This window comes from Ornithorhynchus anatinus, chromosome X5 (genome assembly GCF_004115215.2).
Source record: "Ornithorhynchus anatinus isolate Pmale09 chromosome X5, mOrnAna1.pri.v4, whole genome shotgun sequence".
In the NCBI taxonomy this organism is placed as follows: Eukaryota; Metazoa; Chordata; class Mammalia; order Monotremata; family Ornithorhynchidae; genus Ornithorhynchus; species Ornithorhynchus anatinus.
Genome location: NC_041753.1, coordinates 53359978 through 53378301, shown reverse-complemented (window position 1 = coordinate 53378301; position 18324 = coordinate 53359978). Strand labels below are relative to the sequence as shown.

Here is an 18324-nt window from a genome sequence, read left to right as displayed (position 1 = left end):
AGGGGTGGGGGGTTGTGGAAAATGGGGGAAGTTCCCAGAATGTAAAACTTATCTTTTATTTTTAAGTGGTATTTGTTAGGTGCTTACTATGTGGCAAATACTATTCTAGGTGATAATAATAATAATAATGTTGGTATTTGTTAAGCGCTTACTATGTGCCAAGCACTGTTCTAAGCGCTGGGGTAGACACAGGGGAATCAGGATGTCCCACGTGGGGCTCACAGTCTTAATCCCCATTTTACAGATGAGGTAACTGAGGCACAGAGAAGTTAAGTGACTTGCCCACAGTCACACAGCTGACAAGTGGCAGAGCTGGGATTCGAACTCATGGCCTCTGACTCCAAAGCCCATGCTCTTTCCACTGAGCCACGCTGCTTCTCAGGTGCTGGGGTAGATACAAGTTAAACAGGTTGGACACAGTCCCTGTCCCACATGGGGCACACAATCTAAGTAGGAGGAAGAACAAATACTGACTCTCCATTTAACAGTTGAGGAAACTGTGGCACAGAGCAGTTAAGTGACTTGCCCAAGGGCACAGAGCAGGCAAGAGGTAAAATGGGGATTAGAACCCAGGTCCCCTGACTCCCAGGCCCGTGCTTTTTTCATTAGGCCTTATTGCTTTCCTGTACAAGCCTGTTCCCTAAAATCATATCACAGCAAAATCATTAAAATGATTGTCATTTTCTGAAGTTTACGGGGAATATGTAACTGAGCACAGCTGAGAGACAACAGAGGCAGGCAGATCGGGCCGGGTATCTTGCAATCTGGAACTGGGGTGGGTCTTTTAGAATAGACCCTATGGAAAGGTTGTGATGGAATTTAATCCAAAAGCAAACTCAGGCACTGCAAATACCAAATGCAACAGCACAACAAGGTATTTACGTAGATAAAATCTACCAAAGGCCTCATTTTCAAATCCAAAAGACAGAGAAATATATATATATATATATATCTATGCCTATATATATCCAATACTATAGATACATATATATATATATATATATATCTGTGTGTAGACTGTAATATGTATTCACTTATGGTGAAAATTATATAATTCAGAATAAAGGGAGAAATGGCCACTATGAATGATCGAAATGCTTCAACCGTAGAACTTTTTTACTGCAGTCCTGTTATTGCATTTTCTTAATGCTACTCATACAAAACATATGGGCTGTACAAAGAACCATTCAAACGGGGGTGGGAAAAATGTGGGGGTGAGAAAGATTGATAGAGACCGAGAATGCACATTAGAAAGCAAAGCGTAGAGTAAGGGAAGACCAGGTGACCGTGGCCCCGTGCAGGAGGATAAAGGATGAGGGATTCTTAAACAGTTTTAGTAGCATTCAATCAGTACTTACTTTATGCAGTGCACTGTACTAGACACTCGTTCTTTCTCACTTTCTCTTCCCCATCCCCGATTCCCCCACCAGCCTCAGAGTTCACACTTTGATTTCTCATCTTCTCCCTATCCCCCAAGCCCAGATGCAGCAAGAGAAAGAGGTGTTCAGGAAGATAGTTTGAAAACTTCAATCAGATGCCATAGTCTGATTGAGAAGCAGCGTGGTTCAGTGGAAAGGGCACGGGCTTGGGAGTCAAAGTCATGGGTTCAAATCCCCATTCAGCCGCTTGTCAGCTGTGTGCCTCGGGGCAAGTCACTTAACTTCTCTGTGCCTCCGTTACCTCATCTGTAAAATGGGGATTGAGACCGTGAGCCCCACGTGGGACAACCTGATCACCTTGTATCCTCCCCAGCGCTTAGAACGGTGCTTTGCACATAGTAAGCACTTAACAAATGCCATAATAATTATTATAGTCTACCCTTTTCACCCCACCCTGCCCACCTCCTTTCTGCTTTGTTCGCTTACCTTCTTCTTCCTCACTCTTTGCCTCTCACTCTTTTCATTTCTCCACCCTCTTCCGTCTGCTTTTGAGCTGTTCTATTGGACTGTCACTTTCTACGGCTGTTTCTGCACATCTTCAGTAGCAAAACCATTGTAACTAAACCCTTGGGAGAATAAAATAAAGCTGGTAGACACACTCCCTGCCCTCAGTGAACTTACAGTCCACCTCAACCTCAGTCAGCGGCAGCTCCCTCACGTATACACGGAAGAGGAGGTGTGGTTTAGTGGAAAGAGCGTGGGACTGGAAGTCAGGAGACACAGGTCCTAATCTCTGCTTCACCACTGATGTGCTGTGTGACCTTGGGGAAGACACTGAACCCCTCTGTGCTCAGTTTCCCCCAGTGAGGGAAAAATGGGGGCCTTTATTTCCTGGAGCCTGAAGTTAGCACTAATTAGAGTCATTCGATATTATTTATTGAGCATCTACTGTGTGCAGAGCACTGTTCTACGTCCTTGGGAGCGTTCGACAGAAGCAGGAGCCTAGGAAGTCTGGGTTGGCTTCCAGGCTGGGCACAGGTTAGGCACAGTCAGGGACGCGCTGGGCTCGGTTGGGTTGGGCACCAGATTTGTGACTGGCGCACGATTTTACTGGGCAGGTGGCCCTTTAAAAAAACCTCTTCAACTCTTTCTAGTCTTTTGTTTGCTCTCCTGCTGTGACAGCTAACATTTACTGAGCAACTACTTCTGTGTATTTTTCACTTCCTTCATTAACAGAGGTCAGGGAACTCTTTCCCCACGTTTCTACAGGTAAAAAAAAAAACCACACAAAAAAACCAGGTGTGCGTGCATAGGAACACACACACACACACAGCTTGCCTTTCCACTTTGAAAGTTAACACTACCAATGGGAGCACCTTACTGGTATATGCCGGTGAGACTGAAATACTCATACACGTGGACACATATAAACTAACATACATGTCTTAAAAAAGTCATGCTATTTGGGACTCTGTAGCTCATGGCTTAGTAAGGATCGCTTTGGGTACCTGCTTTATGGTGTCAGAGACCTGTAAAAGCAGGAAATGACAAGCAGTCCCATTCAATTGTGAAAATAGGGCGAGAGTCCTGTGTTCCTGGACGCTGTGCTTACCTTGACATTTGTGGTTTCTGGGTCTCCCTGTCGCTCCCTGCCTCCTGTGGACAGTGTAGTCCATAATAATAATAATCATGGCACTTGTTAAGCACTTGCTATGTGCTAAGCACTGTTCTAAGTGCTGGGGTAGATACAAGTTAATCAGTTCACTGCTAGGTTCCTAAGCCTCTTTATTGACTGCGTTGGGCTGAGTGAGGTTTACATGATGGGCTTTAAGCAATTCATCCAGCTGAGCATATTCCCAGGTAAATACACACCTTTTTGGAATCAATGTCACTGTGACACTGACCAGCTGGCAACTCTGTTAAAGGCACCTGTGCAACAAGGAGTGTGTTGAGGGAAGAGGAGCTCACCCCCTCTCCTCCTCCCCCTGTACAATGCTGCCCACATCAGCAGCCATTTTACCCACCCCTCCAGGAACGGTGGCGTTCCAGTTCATTTATTAATTTTCATCCATTTCCCACCGGTCTCCTGAAAATGTAATAGAGGGGTTTTATTGGATGGATGGTGGTAGAGAGGGTGTTGCCACTGAAATCCCGCTGAAGACGGGAAGTCCAGTTTAAGCCAGGCACCGTCAGCAGGGTCCTCGAAGTGACAACGAGCAACAGTATGTCCGTGCGTGTATACATGGGGCGGGAAGAACACGGGGACAACCAAAGCAGAAAACACATGAATTTGAAATAACAATGAAACATTTTATTTAAAAAAGTATTAGACAACAACAAATGTTCCAGTTGTACACCATTTGCAGTCTGACAAGCTTCAATGTGTTTGTTGAATGCAGCTCTGGCATTCTTTAACTTTCGTTAGTTGGCTTTAGCACATTCAGCCTGGCTTTTTTTTTTTCCCCAGTAATTCAATTTCTTGTCGCTATTTTGCTGTAAACAACCAACCTCAAATGATCCCGAGGAAAGAATATACTTGGTGACCTGGACATCTGCTCCCTTTTAGTACAAATTAAAGTAAACGAAGAATGGTATGTCATAACGATGCATGTGTTTTCCGATTTCGACCCCACCTGATCTATCCCCCAACTGACTTTTGATATCGAGCCTGGGGATTAGGGGGATAAAACCCCACCGGCCATTCTAATCGGGTTTGGGGATCTGCGAGAGACGAGAGAGGTAAGCTTAGGCATGCACAACTTCCCAAATACCAGACCTGCCACTACTCATAACTGAGGAAATTTGTTTCCTCTCGAGGCTCTCAATTCTCAGGGAAGAGAGAAATTTTGAAATTGACAGCGGGTGGGGGTAGGTAGGTATTTCCCTATCGGAGAATACGGCAAGAGGGAGGCTCTACTGGGACGGAAGCTCGCGGCAGGTCAGGATGCCGAGTGGGAGAAATAAAAACGGGTGGAGATCTGGCGAATGACAAGTGCCAGAATACAGCTAAGACGCTTTAGGTGTGCGTGTGCGATACCCGCTGCCAGAGATGCTTCGGCCTTTTCACCCACGGGAAGATTTCACTGGGGCGGAACATAAAGGGTAGACCGACACTGAAACGTAAAGGGTATTCTGCTTATTGAACACTGTCTGCGGACAGTGTGAGAACAGCTAATTAACTGCAGCATTTGTTAGGCATTTACTATGTGCCAAACACTGTAGTAGACAAAATCTTCGCATATCGGACACAGCCCCTGACCCTCGTGGGGCCCAAGGTCTAAGAGGGAAGGAGAAGCAGCGTGGCTCAGTGGAAAGAACACGGGCTTAGGAGTCAGAGGTCATGGGTTCTAATCCCGGCTCCTGTGTGACTTTGGGCAGGTCACTTCACTTCTCGGTGCCTCAGTTACTTCATCTGTAAAATGGGGATTAAGCCTGTGAGCCTCACGTGGGATGACGTGATTACCCTGTATCTACCCCAGCGCTCAGAACAGTGCTCGGCACATGGTAAGCGCTTAACAAATACCAACATTATTATTATTTCGATCTCCGTTTTATAGATGAGGAAACCGAGGCACAGAGAAGCGAAGTGACTTGCCCAAGGCCACAGAGCAGGCGAGTGGCAGAACCAGTACTGGAACCCAGCTCCTTTGATTCCAAGACCCCCGCTCTTTCCATTAGACCATGTTGCTTCTCATGAGAAATGCACGTTTTTTTCAGAAACGAATTTTCAGTGGATAGATCCGGGACCCAAGCTTGCCTCTCTCGCATTTTAAAAGGTGCCCGAGGTAACGTACACTATTGGTGCTGAAAAAAACCTATAATTTGAGGATGGTGGTTGTGAGCAAGGAGTAAGAGACATCCTGAGATGGGAAATGAGGGAACAGCAGCCTTATAATATTCACCAAAATATGCTAATGCAAAGTGTATAAACAAGTAGAGTTCCCACTTCATCTGGAGCGAGATGCTTAATGTCACAATTTCAGCACAACTCCATATCCCTTTCCTTCCCTCCTGCCATCTGCCTATGTCTGGTCCCTTCTTTCCCTCACTCTGATTCCCCAGGTTTGCTCTGGTTGGACTCTGTGGTCCCACCCAACAGCTCCACTCAAGCCTGGACTTATGACGAAGCTGGAAGCCCACTCTTTCAAGACTCGTGTTTTTATCCCAGATTTAATTACATTAACGGTATTTGTGAAGCATTTACTGGGTGCCAGGCACTGTATTAAGCGCTGGGGTGGATACGGCTCCAGTCCCACGAGGGGCTCACAGTCTTAATCCTCATTTTACAGATGAGGAAACCGAGGCACAGAGAAGTGAAGTGACTTGCCCAAGGTCACAGGGCAGACAAGTGACAGAGGCAGGACCCTTCTGACTCCCGGGTCCGCGCTCTATCCACTACGCCAGGCTGCTTCTCGATTTGATAATGGAACATTAAGAAATGCTGGAAACAGGGCACCAAGTGATATACCCATGGCCTGAAACCTGCTCAGCTGTAAACCCTTAAAGGCTAGACACTTTTTGACCACAGTTTCCAAGATACCTAAAAGGTCACTGGTCCCTCCCATAAACCCTTCCATAAAAGTGAATTCTGTCCCTCTGTAGGCCCTGATGACTCTCTGTTTCCCTCCTCCCACCGAGTCCAGGAAAGAGTCAGCCTGTGGTTTATGTTGCTGGGGTAGATACGAGTTAAGCAGATCAGGCACAGTCTCTGTACCACGAAGGGCTCGCCATCTAAGGGGAGGGAGAACAGGGACTTTATCCTCATTTTACAGATGAGGAAACCGAGGCACTGAGAAGTTATGTGACCTGCCCCGGGCCAAAGGGCAGACGAGGGGCAGAGCTGAGATTGGACCCAGGTGGTCTGACTCTCGGGCCCGTGCTCTTTCCACTAGGCAACACTGCTTCCCGTGAGACCGTGACATACATAATTGACGGTGCATCCTGAGTCCCCAGTACGGTACAGGAAAGGGTTGAAACAACACCCCTGATGACTAGGAGCGGGGCATCAACTGGAGGGAATCAGACTCCTAAAATGCAGTCCTTGGGTTTGAGGGCGTTGGATAGGAAGGGCAGGGAAATGTTCCCCCTCAGCCAGTACGATTGAGGAACCTCAGCTTCAGTAAACCCTCAGTAAGCTTTATTCTCATTTCTCCACCCAACGAGTCACATCACAGTATCCTAAGGAGCGAGCACTACCATCCTCCCTTTAGCCAAGGTTCCCATCTGCCACCCTCCTGGAAACTCCAACTGCCTTTATTGATTTTTTTCCCCCAAAACAATATTAACAGTTTTCAAAACTTAATTAGAAAACGGACAGCTTTCTAAGAATGCTCCTTGTGATAAACATTTCTGTTTATGCTAGACTCCTCATTATTTGTATAGTTTCCCTACTCGGTGGGAAAATATTTCTACCACGCTACCTCGGAGGGCGGTTTGGGCAAGAGATAATCAGCCGCATTGGAAAACAACACACTTCAACGGCCCCTCATGGGGTGGGGTGGCGGCCAGGGCACAGTGGAATTGGTATGGCGCTGGTATGGCATCAATACGCCCTGTCTTGCCTCATGTCACCCTGTGTGCCGAGGGGTGAAAGGACTCCAGCCGAACCACAATTCTCGGCGCGTTTTCATGCCACCTCGCCACGGCTGAACGTCGCGGGCACTGTAAAAGTATGATGCAGCATTACATTTCAATATACACGCAATCAAAATCCCAGCACACGCTCAACCAGTTTGAGGAGTGGATTAACAGAATAACCGTTAAAGCATGTAAAAAAAGCTTTAATTAAATCTGATGAAATAAGTCTTCATGTTTTATTTATGCTACTCCTAACATGCAAAAGATTCAGAGAGGCATTCATTTTTACTGCCATTCTCTTCCTCATATCTATAATTAAATCCACTCTCTAACTCTGGCCCACGGCAATAGGGCTTTTTAGAACAGGCCTTGGAAATTTGTTTGCCCTCTATCTGTTTCTAATTACATTAACTATCCCAAATACTAAGGAGCCTTGGTGAAAAACAATAGCTGGAGCAGTTCCATTTTAAGAAGACATTCTGAAGGAGTATTTCAGACATGCTGGTGTGTTACATATTTCCAGTTTTATTTTGTACCAAGTGCACAAACCCTTCATTTTACCTTTGACATAAAAAAGGACTTCATGAAACAGGACAAAATAACTTATGATTATACGAAACATACCTGTGACAAATCACAAAACTATACATATTAATAGAAAAAAGTGTACCTAATTCTTTAAGAGATTTATGACAATAAGCAACAGATGTCCCACTAGGAAAATCAGCCAGATATACAGTTTGATATACGTAGTTCATATCTATATGTAGCATATATAAATATGTACAAGAATCCATATGATTTATGGAAAACAGATTTCCACTTTTTTCCCCCCAAAGTGCTTTGTGTAAGCAACATTACACAAGATGCTTAGCTATCGGTATAAAATACATCTTTTTTTTTCCCCCTAACACACGTCTTTATTTTTAAATGTGTGCCTTTTTGCTTTATCGGTTCCTAGAAAAAGAAAGCAACTCAAACATTCCACACAAACAATAAAAAGTGCCATTTAAAAAAAAAATGCTGCTATAAAATTACATGGCCAAAACAGGAAAATAAAACCCCAAACAATTAAATCTAATTTTTACAAAGTCCTTATTCTCAATGCTTAAAGGAAATTGGCAAGTTGAATATCATAGGACGAACTGTGTTAGTGTTACAAACTCTTTAGGAACTGTGATTAGTAAACTAGCAGGTTAGACTTCTTTTAGTGAGACAGTTTGCTAATGGAAGCTAGATTTACCCCAGTGTCTGCCCCTTCGCCTAGCTAGATTTAAATACATGCCATTTGGGAGGGAAGGCAGAGAGATATAACCAGAGAGCTGTAAGTTACCTAGATGATATCCAATAATTGTATCGTATTTTAAAACAAAATAAACGTTTTAATGAGGTCCCTTTAGAGAATTAGGATAATGCAGCAAACAAAAAAGTGTCATTAGGCACATTTATTATGTAATCAGATAACTGGCATTAAGCTGTGTGCATTTTCCCAAGCACCATTTTAAAAACCTAATCCCTGTTCAACTCTTCGAGAAAATAGTTACTTAACACGTTCCTTTCAATGAGCTAAAGATGGGTGTAAAGTGATTTCCTAAAATCTGCCTATGATGCTACAAGAATAATAATGAAAACACACACACACCGACTCTCTTGGTACGTAAGTAAACAAGGCATACCTTTTATGGTATTCTATAACCACGTGCTTTATAATTAAAGTCCTCCGATTCTTCGGCTTCCACTCATTTTTTAACCTTAAAATAAAAGTATTTAAAGCCATAAGTAGTGACAGTGAGATTAAGTTGTAATGTCCGCACACGATGGCTTGTTCTGTATAAATCTCGCCCCTTCTTTTCTTTGCACAAGTGTAATATATGTATACTTTAATGCTCTAGAATTCAGAATGGGGAGACTGTGTCCATATCAACCTGGAGGAACAAATACAAGCCCAGACTGCCATTGTTTCTTTTTTCTTGTTGTTGTTGTTGTTGTTGATAATGCCGTGTGACGATACGCTATCATAATGGCATTGATTCAGTTGATTCCCTATTTGCCGAGAGGACAAATTGAGTCTGCTCCAGTCCACGGTGTAATCGGAAGAACATAATCTGCTCTCAATTCATTTTATTATGCTGCATGTTGGTACAGAGCTTGAGAACTGGGCGGGATATTTTTTTGCTGTTGAAGCAATTGTACGATATTGCAGTCAGCATTCATTAAATAATGTTTGTTAGAGTCCAGGATTCCAGGTATTACACTCAATTTCCTACTTTGCCTCTATGCCCCACATGTTTTCTGTTTGGCTAACAGGATCATTTCCTTTTTCTTATTATAAATAATGGCTCCTTTGAAATACATCAAGGTTGCTGGGCTGGATTTTCACAGCTCCTTTGTGTTTCAAGCATTTTTACAGGCCTGTTTGCATGCTAAGTGGAGAACGCTATCTTATAACTATCCTGGTGACCCTTTAAGCCTCAGTTTAGTCTTAAACCCCTCAGGTAGGGCTCTTCATTGGTTAGCTGGGCATGGCAGCTGCCATCTTTCCCCCCATTTCAGGGGAAATTGTCCATTCCATGCATCTAGATCTTTACCAGGAAATAACATTTTTTTTTCATGTTAAAAAAAGCTTGCTATAACACATTGGCTTTCAATCCAGGCTCCAAACTGGTTTGTCAGTTGTTGCCCAGGGTGAACTTTTCTTTTTTTTGTTTTTTTTTTTTTTGAAGTCCCAACTACAAACCTCAGGAAAAAAAACCCCAAACTACTATATGCTAGAAAAGCAGACAAACGCTCAAGCGCGGAAGCATTAACAAATATCTCTGGGATAATCAGGAAAGTTCTGGTGCCTTTTATGCGCATGGACTCAACAGACCCTTCCAAATCACTATGTTAGATAACTGAACTAAAAGAATATTGAAAATGCAATCGAGTGCGGTGATCGAAAAGGAGGTTGGACCCCAGCCTGCTGCAAATCCAGCGTCAGGGTTGCTTAGCTCTCTAAGGGAAGAGCTTGAGGGCCTCAGAAGAAGGTCCCGTGGTGAGCGGTGGAAGCAGTTTTCCCTCTTCTGTTTGGCTTTGCTTAAAACGGGAAGCACCAGAGGCTGCTGTGCTGGGCAGCACATGGTCGCTTGCAAGATCTGGACCGTAGCGGTGGTGCTTTTCGAAGATGAAGATGAAGGTTCCCCCCCGCCCACCACCACCCCATTCTTTTCACGATTCCAGTGGTTCGTTTTGAAGAGATTTCAGCCAGTAGCAACTTCCTTACTCGGCCTTTAACTTCCCTTTGAAAAGACCACTGTCAGATCTTGTGGTTCCACAGACCAAAGGAGAAAAGGAACAACGGCTAACGTTCTACACAAGTTGTGTTTCTAGCCACATCACTTATCCTAAGTTCTCTCCCCACCCCACACCCCTCCCCGACACTTCAGAGAGCTTTTTCCGGGACACTGAGATTCCATCACTGTGTTTCATTCTCTTTTTTGAGCACGGACGGTAACGGAGCAGGCTTGGGTCCTGATGAGGGAAAAGGAAAGATGACGTGCAGCAGAGTGTCTCTCGATTAACATGGCAGGCAAGGGGGTCTTTTAGCCTTCAGTATAGACGGAAGAGAGCTGGCTGGGGCAGCGATCCACCGCACTGATCTGCAGGAAAGCGGTGTCTTCGGGCCCGCCGCAGATTGACTCACTAAAGAGGCCTGCGGACCCTGAAGGCAGATCGTACACTGGAAGAGAATAGAGGAAGCCATTGAGTACGGCCGTGGAACTCGCAAGGGAGGAAGCATTTACAACAATTGCCAAAGCATAATCCACGGGCCGGAAAGCCCGCTGTGATGAGCGTTGTGACGAACACTTAATTTAGCCAATCAAGCAAGCCCCAGGTCAGCTGGGGCTGTCCCCTTATCCAGGTTCTCAAGTCACAATTACAAAATTTACCTGTGATGCCAGAGTGAGTGGAAAAGGCTCGGTGGAAAACATCAAACCCTGCCTGGCCCATGGGTGCAGGGACAAGGCAGTCTTCAAAAGGAGGCACCATATTGCAAGAGCTGCCATGTGGCATGTTCCTCTGCGTGTCAGGGTAATGGGGAGGACAGAAAGTTTGCAGTTGCCCATAAAAACCTGAAACAAAGAAAGGACATGGATGTTCCTTAGTAGTACGAAGCTCTGTAAAAAAAAAACCACAGACAGAGAGGCCCAAACGCCGCTCTTCCTGCTACATTCCTGGGTTCGGCTTTTGGCTTCCCCAGAACAGGTGTCGCCACCACCAAGTGCCACGACGTATCGCAGAACAGTTGGCATTCAAAAGCCAGTTTCTTGTTGGCTTGCCAGAGGCAGCTGAACAGGATTGTTGGCTAGGTACATCTTGCACACTTCTGGAGACTTCTAACAAAGAGCCCGCATCTGCCTAACTTCTTACCGCCAGCCGGAAGCATAAGTAAGCTCTGTGAGCTGCCGGATCTGGGAAATTAGTGTCCCTGACAAAGCATCCCAATGAGGTTAGCATCTGCACAGTGGCTCGCTTTCCCTCTTTCTCGCTCTGCTCTATCCTCGTGTTTCCTTTTCTGGGTCTCTCTTTCTCTTCTCCTTTATCTCAGAAGCCTAATCAGATGCTGGAAACATAAATACCTATGGCCTCCAAAGCCATTCTACAAGGACCTGGCATCCCCTTGGGCAAACCACAGTTACTAAGACCAGAATACTTGGCAGTGGCCATGTCTGCATGGGGCAGGAATTCTGATTCTTGCCTACGTCACTATGGGACACACCTAGCATTCATTAGCCAGCAATTGACCTGGGCCGAGATGGCTCCAGGTCGACCTGCTTAATACTTGTGGAATTTCAAGCCACTAAGCCTGCCTCCCAACCCATCACACGAACCCTTACGTCAGCCTGCTGAACACATAGCATTTTGGGCTTTCTACCTCTCCAGCTGTGTCTTCCAAACTTGCAGGTACCTTCGAGGACTTCAGGACACCACCGGAGTCAGGCCGGGCCCGCCGGCAGTGAAGTGAGAGGAGGAAATGCAAAGCAGGTGTGAATCAAGCCAACTCCTGGACCAATCAGGAGAGTCTCACGAGGATGCCCTCTCAGGGTGAAAATTCCCTGTCTGTACCTTTTGAGCCCTCCCAAGGTGAACTGTGATAGAAAAGACTAGTATCAAAACCTCCTGATACTAGTTGGTTACACTGGAGATACTGTTGGGTCTATTAAGAAATGTGGATTCAAAGCGGTGAATTTGGTTGGGCCCCTGAAGACACTGCCAGCGAGATTGTCTTTTGTAGCTGTGTTTGTAAAGATTCCAAAAGATTCCAAAAGATTCTGTGCTACCCTCTGACACTGAAATTATGGGTGTTGGTTGGATCAGCATCTGGAAACCCATGTCAGTTCTCCTGGCACTTTGGCGTGCCTGGGATACAAGAGAGGTAGGCAATGGGAGTGTGTGTGTGTGTATGTTTGTATATATATGTGTGTGTGTGTGTGTGTTGGGGAAATTGAGGGGCCATTAAAAAAAAGGTATTTGGCACTTTACTAAGCGCTGGGGTGGATGCAAGCAATTCCTGTGGCACGTGGGGCTCACAGTCTCAATCCCCAATTTACAGAAGAGGCCCCAGAGAAGTGAAGTGATTTGCCCAAGGTCACCCAGCAGACATGTGGCGGAGCCAGGATTAGAATCCATGACCCTCTGACTTCCCGCACATGCTCTATCCACCACGCCATGCCGCTTCTTCCGTTGGTATTGTGTCCAATCCAGACCGAGCTGGTTCTGTGGCCTTCGTCACAGTCCAGGCCACGGCAGACCAAGGTGGGGTCTGCTGCCAACCAGATTCGGTCTAGTTCTACAACAGTACTGGAATAAAAGACCTTGGGAAGGTTGGCTTAGCTCAAAGACTTCCCTCAGGAATTCTCATCCACTTGACTACACTGGATCTTCTGAATCCAGCCCCAAGCAGATCGGAACCCCTGAGAGGCCCTGGGCCAACCTGGCCTTCCTGAGGCTAGATCATCTAGCCCTGGCCCTCCCAGAGCTCTCTGTAAAAATGCAAATCTCTTGGCCCCATCACGGTTGAAACTTTCACAATCAGCCCCCTAGTTAGGAGCCGCTTTCACTAACATGGCATAAGCTGGGATGTACCAGTGTTCCTTAGCAGAGGGTCACAATGCTGTAGAGACACCACGATCAGCTCCACCAAATGAATTCTCTCCAGTTACATATTCCCTCCCAGATCCTGATTCCCATAGCCATCAGTTCCTTCAGCCAAATCCACATCCCGGGATACCCTAGGAGTGGGAGTGGCTGGGAGCCTATGGGGTGCAGGACGAGTAGGAACTGTGGGTGTGGTGTGCTCTGCACACAGTAAGCACTCAATAAATACCAATGATTGATTGATTGAGAACCCATGACCAACGTTAATGTTGGGTCACCTGATTGGCATGTCCAATGGACATTTTGCTCTGGTGCTCCAGTGACAAGGATAGCCATGTTAAGGAGACAGATTCTCCCACAGTCTACGCTGCACTGTGGATGTCATGCAATTTCCATAGTTGGTAGACTAGGAAGTGGGATGTTAGGCAGTTACATTTAGGAGGATTTGTCTCAATATGAGCATATTCCGGATTATAACCATCCCAAGATACAATCATCCCGGGGAAAGAATCTTCTCCGATGTCTTATCGTTGAATGCTATTTATTGTTTACTGCCTTACCCCATGACTTCACCTGACTGGCACCAACTGTCCTGCTAAGTGCTACAAGCCAGTAAATCTTTCCCCACCCTCTGGGATTAAGTCATCAACAACGACTGGATGTGGAGAAAAATCTGCCCACAGTTTGTGACGGATTACTTTCAAGACAAAGAAGTGTTCCCTGAACAGATAGCCAGAGAAGTTGTTGAACTGGGTAGGCGACTTCATTTTTGAAATGGATGAAGCAGATGTTGATGAGTCAATTGCATCTCATTCAGGGTCACAGAACTTTGACAATCCAATGTATCATTGCAAGATGCCAAAACAGCTGAAGAAGATGTTCTGGTTTCTCCCACCAGCAGCTAAAATCTTGGAATTAAAAAGTCTTGCATCAATTGTGAAGAAAATGGATGAATTTAAAAATACAACCAAAGAAGACCCTAATGGAGAGAGGTGTTCCAAACTGTGCAGAAATGTTTGGGAGTTAGCCTGCTACAAGGTACTTTAAAAAGAAAAGAAGGCTGATGTTCAATCTACATTGGACAAATTCTTTACTAAAGTTGAAAAACATCACCACAAGCTTCTAATTCTGCAGTCTCCTGCAATGATTCATAATCGTATTACAATTCCTCTTTTATTGTTGTTATGCTTTGAATTACTTCAATGAAGATTAAAGAATAGTTTTGTGATGTTTAACATTAAGTATATAGCATATAAAAGAATTTCAAAATATTTTTCCAGAGATTCTGGAATTGATCCTAACCCAGAACATGTAAATCTATGGGAAAACGTATCCAAGATATGCACTCGCAATAAAATCACGTTTTCTAGGAACAGAACACTTGTATCACGGGGCATGTCCATGTAATGTTTCGAAACCATGGCATGTTTGAGTAGGTTTTGCAAATGCAAATTCTCCTTGTGCAGAGTAGTCCTGGGCTCTCTAGTTCGGTCAGTCAGTCGGTGGTATTTATTGAGCACTTACACTGTACTAAGCACTAGCCTGTCCACATTCCCGATAACTTTTTTTTTGGACAGCAGACGTTTCTCAGAAATCATTTTTTCTTTACTTCCAAGTGACTGGCACAAACCATTCCTAGTCTGTCTCTGTCTCCTTTTTGTATTTCCCATCTCCCCATGCTCTCTCCTAGGACACCCAAACCAAAAACTTTCAACTCATTCAATGCACGATTTGGATTTTATATGCAAAGCTCTAAAGCCTTACATCTTTAGTGGGAAACTGGAAGCTGAAAGTCAAACCGACACTCTGAGCCAAAAGGGCATGTCTATTTTCCCCTTCCCGACAAGGGCAGGATGGACACTTCCCTGTTACAGCTTTCTTCTTTTTAGCTCTCTGTCACGATAGTGTTGAATTCTTATGGAAGTATTATTTACAGCACTCTTATTTTGAAGCACTCCCCTTCCCTCACTTTGACGCATTTTGCCTGGCTTGAATAGCGTGATTACAACCTATATCGTCATCATCACCATCATCAATGGTATTTATTGAGCGCTTACGATGTACAGAGCACTGTACTGAGGACTTAGGAGAGTTCAATACAATAGAGTTGGCAGACACGTTCCTTCTCCACAATGAGCTTACAGTCTAGAGGACGAGCTTAGCAGTCTAGTTAGCATTAGATGATAATAGAGCTTCTTAGGAAAGATAATAACAGATCTCTAGTATGTTAGCGGCACAAGGTGTTTCTTAGCAGAATAGATTGTGAGAGATGATACTTTGAAAATTAAGTACTGCATTTAAATATGCACACACAAAAATCAAAGTCATTTTGTTATTGGTACATATTTATATCACTGGCATGTATTTATTGCTATTTAATCATGTAACTATGTTCATCATAGTGTTTTAATACTTTCAAATTGTTTCGATCATTTTGGGAAGCTTGGGAGCACATGAATGCATGCACGTCACATTATTTCCTGTGTCAAACGATATTTCATTTTGTGCTCTTTCCCTTGACAGCATGTTTTCATGGAACCAATTAAGGACTCTCACTGGTGTATTAGCAGTAATTCATTGCTTTGAACCTCTTGGTTTTCATCGTTTTCAGCCAAAACTTAAATGTTGGAGTACAGCTTGTTTTATTACTATCTGTGTAGTTGTCTTTGGTATTCGAATAAGACACCACTGATAGTGAAGTTTGCCAAAGTGTAAATGTGTGCCTAAAATGGTCAGTGTGGTACCAGAAGTCCTAGCCACATTGGGTACGCAATTTATCACTCCAATAAACCGATGTAAGGAAAAACTTTCCTTTGTAACAAATGGCTCTACCACAGATATTTAGGTAGCTTTTCTGCCTGCAAAATGGGAATCCTCCAAAGGATCTGTTACCTTCCTCCTTCCACTACAGACCCAGGGTCTACCTAACTTTCTTGTTGTAGTTTCAGTGAGGAAAGCTATTCCTTATCTCCCAAGTTCAGTGCCACTGAGCGATTATTTGAAAGTATTTTGCTACAGCGATGGCTGCATTCTGGAGGTGAGATGACTACGGGCTGTACCCACTGCTGTTAGCAAAAAAAAAATAAAAAATAAATAAATCTGTAATTGGAACAGCGGTGGCCTACAATCTCACCCACCTCCCCAATTCTTTGTCCCTCTCAGCCCTTCCCTCCCCCAAACCCTGCAGTCCCTGCCACCCATGTACACTTGTTCCACGACTTTTTCTTATCCTAGAACCACAGTCAGGCCAGTTCTGCCTTCCAGCACTGGCTATTCCTAGTTTTAAAATCATATCCACACTATTGGATGAAAGACTCCACATAAATTCAAGTTATTATACTAACAGCTGTACACTGAATTGTGTTTATGAGGAAAATGACTTTACCTAGAGCAAAACTGACTCGAATATGTGGAAAGGCAGGCTACTATTCCAAATAGTTCTAGTTGGAAAGGTGCCGGGGATACTCTTCTTAAAAGCAAAACTCACACTTCCCTCGAGCAGGCGCTGCCTAGACAGGGTGCCTAGACACAGCGGTGCTGACAATGTGTTTCAACTCTGGGATACAGGAAGGGGCTCAGGGAATGCCAGGATAATTTCATGGAAATGGTTTCTGTGGCCTCAGCTTTCTACGGCATTGTCAATGGCCAACGGTGGTACTGCCGTATGTGACCTCAGGAAAAACTGTGGAGTCCACCATGTGGCTAGAAAAGAGCACATGGCCTAATGGAAAGAACAGAGGCCTGATGAGTCAGAGGACCTGGGTTCTAATCACAGCTCTGACACTTGCCTGCTGCGTGACCTTGGGCAAGTCACTTCACTTCAGTGGGCCTCAGTTTCCCCATCTGTAAAATGAGGATTAAAGTACCTGTTCTCCCTCTCCCTTACATTGTGAACCCCAAGTGGAACAGTGACTGTGTCCAATCCGTTTATATTGTATTTACTCCAGCATTTAGTGAGTGCGTGCACGTAGTAAGCGCCTAACAAATGTTATTAGCATCATCATCATCATCACCATCATCAGATGTTCCTGAGGATCTTGGAATATTCCAAACCATTGACCTGGAGTGTAGAGTTTTGCTAGCCACAAAACTCTAGGTTAGTCTCCTAACCACCCTTTCCTCATGCTTCCACAAACATCATTATTATTCATCTCCATTATATTTTTCCTTTCTCGTTTTACTAGTGATAAGAAAATTTCAATAAACATAGGAGATAAAGGAAATTCTCTCAATTGGTGTCTCAGGCATATGTGTTGGAATGAAATTCTCTGTCGCTAGAGTTGTTGAAGCTAGGAAGACAAAAGGAACAGAGAGAAAAAAATCATTATTTAGCTCAAACTAAACATCAGGTATTCACAGTTCTCCCATGTTGTGAAATCATCACAGTGATGCAGGTGTAATCCAGCCCAGTTTGAATAAATGATATTTCAAGACTTACATGGATCAGGCTATTTTTCTTACCAAAGGTGCAAAATGGTTTATGTCTAGATAGTGTGATAAGCAAATATTCTGGCACTGGGAAAGCAGCAGGGATCTGCATAGCAAACCTTAAAACCTCAAAGCCCTGCTGAAATCATATCTCCTCCAAGGGGCCTTCCCCAACTAACCCGTCACTTCCCTACCCTAATTCACCCACCAGGAAATGATAATGATCATAATAACTATGGAATTTGTTAAGCGATAACTCTGTGCCAAGCACTGTTCTGAGCACTGGAGTAGATCGATCAATCAATTGTATTTATGGAGCGCTTACTGGGTGCAGAACACGGTACTAAGCCCTTGGGAGAGTATAATATAACGGAGTTGGGAAACATGTTCCCTGCCCACAAGTTAACCAGGTCTGACACAGCTTCTGTACCCAGTGGGGCACATAGCTTACGTAGGAGGGAGAACAGGTATTGAAATCCCATTTGTATTGCCTATGCACTTTGATACCACAGCCCCACAGCGATTCCGAACAGATTCTTGTATTCTCCCACGCCCCCCATCTGTAATTTATCTGAATGTCTGTCTCCTCCTCTAGACTGTAAGCTCCTCGTAGGCAGGGATCATGTCTAGCAACTTTGCACCCAGTAAGCACTCAATACATACCACGGATGGATGGATTGATTGACTGATAGAGGCTTGGAAAAAAGTCAGGCAGACTCAGTTTTCAGTTTTCTTTCCAGCCCTGCCACACTCCACTTGGTCTAGCATTAGGAAGGGTGTGCACAGAATGCCCCACAAAAGT

At 44.5% G+C, this 18324-nt stretch overlaps 1 protein-coding gene across 5 annotated transcripts in view; it reads right to left on the bottom strand.

Moving 5' to 3' along the window:
* Positions 1-7461: 7461 nt before the first annotated feature.
* The window catches only part of GLIS3 (GLIS family zinc finger 3), a 489852-nt gene continuing 478989 nt past the window's right edge, over positions 7462-18324 (bottom strand). For 3 of the 5 annotated variants that reach the window (XM_039910818.1, XM_039910816.1, XM_029055441.1), the window contains 2 exons: positions 10886-11068; positions 10513-10674 (listed from right to left, as the gene is read on the bottom strand). In XM_039910818.1, the coding sequence (XP_039766752.1) occupies positions 10538-10674; positions 10886-11068 (320 nt within the window). In that variant the 3' untranslated portion in view covers positions 10513-10537. Of the gene's footprint in view, positions 10675-10885; positions 11069-17092; positions 17384-18324 lie in introns of those variants that run through there. The other 2 variants (XM_029055436.2, XM_039910817.1) reach the window with 2 other exon arrangements.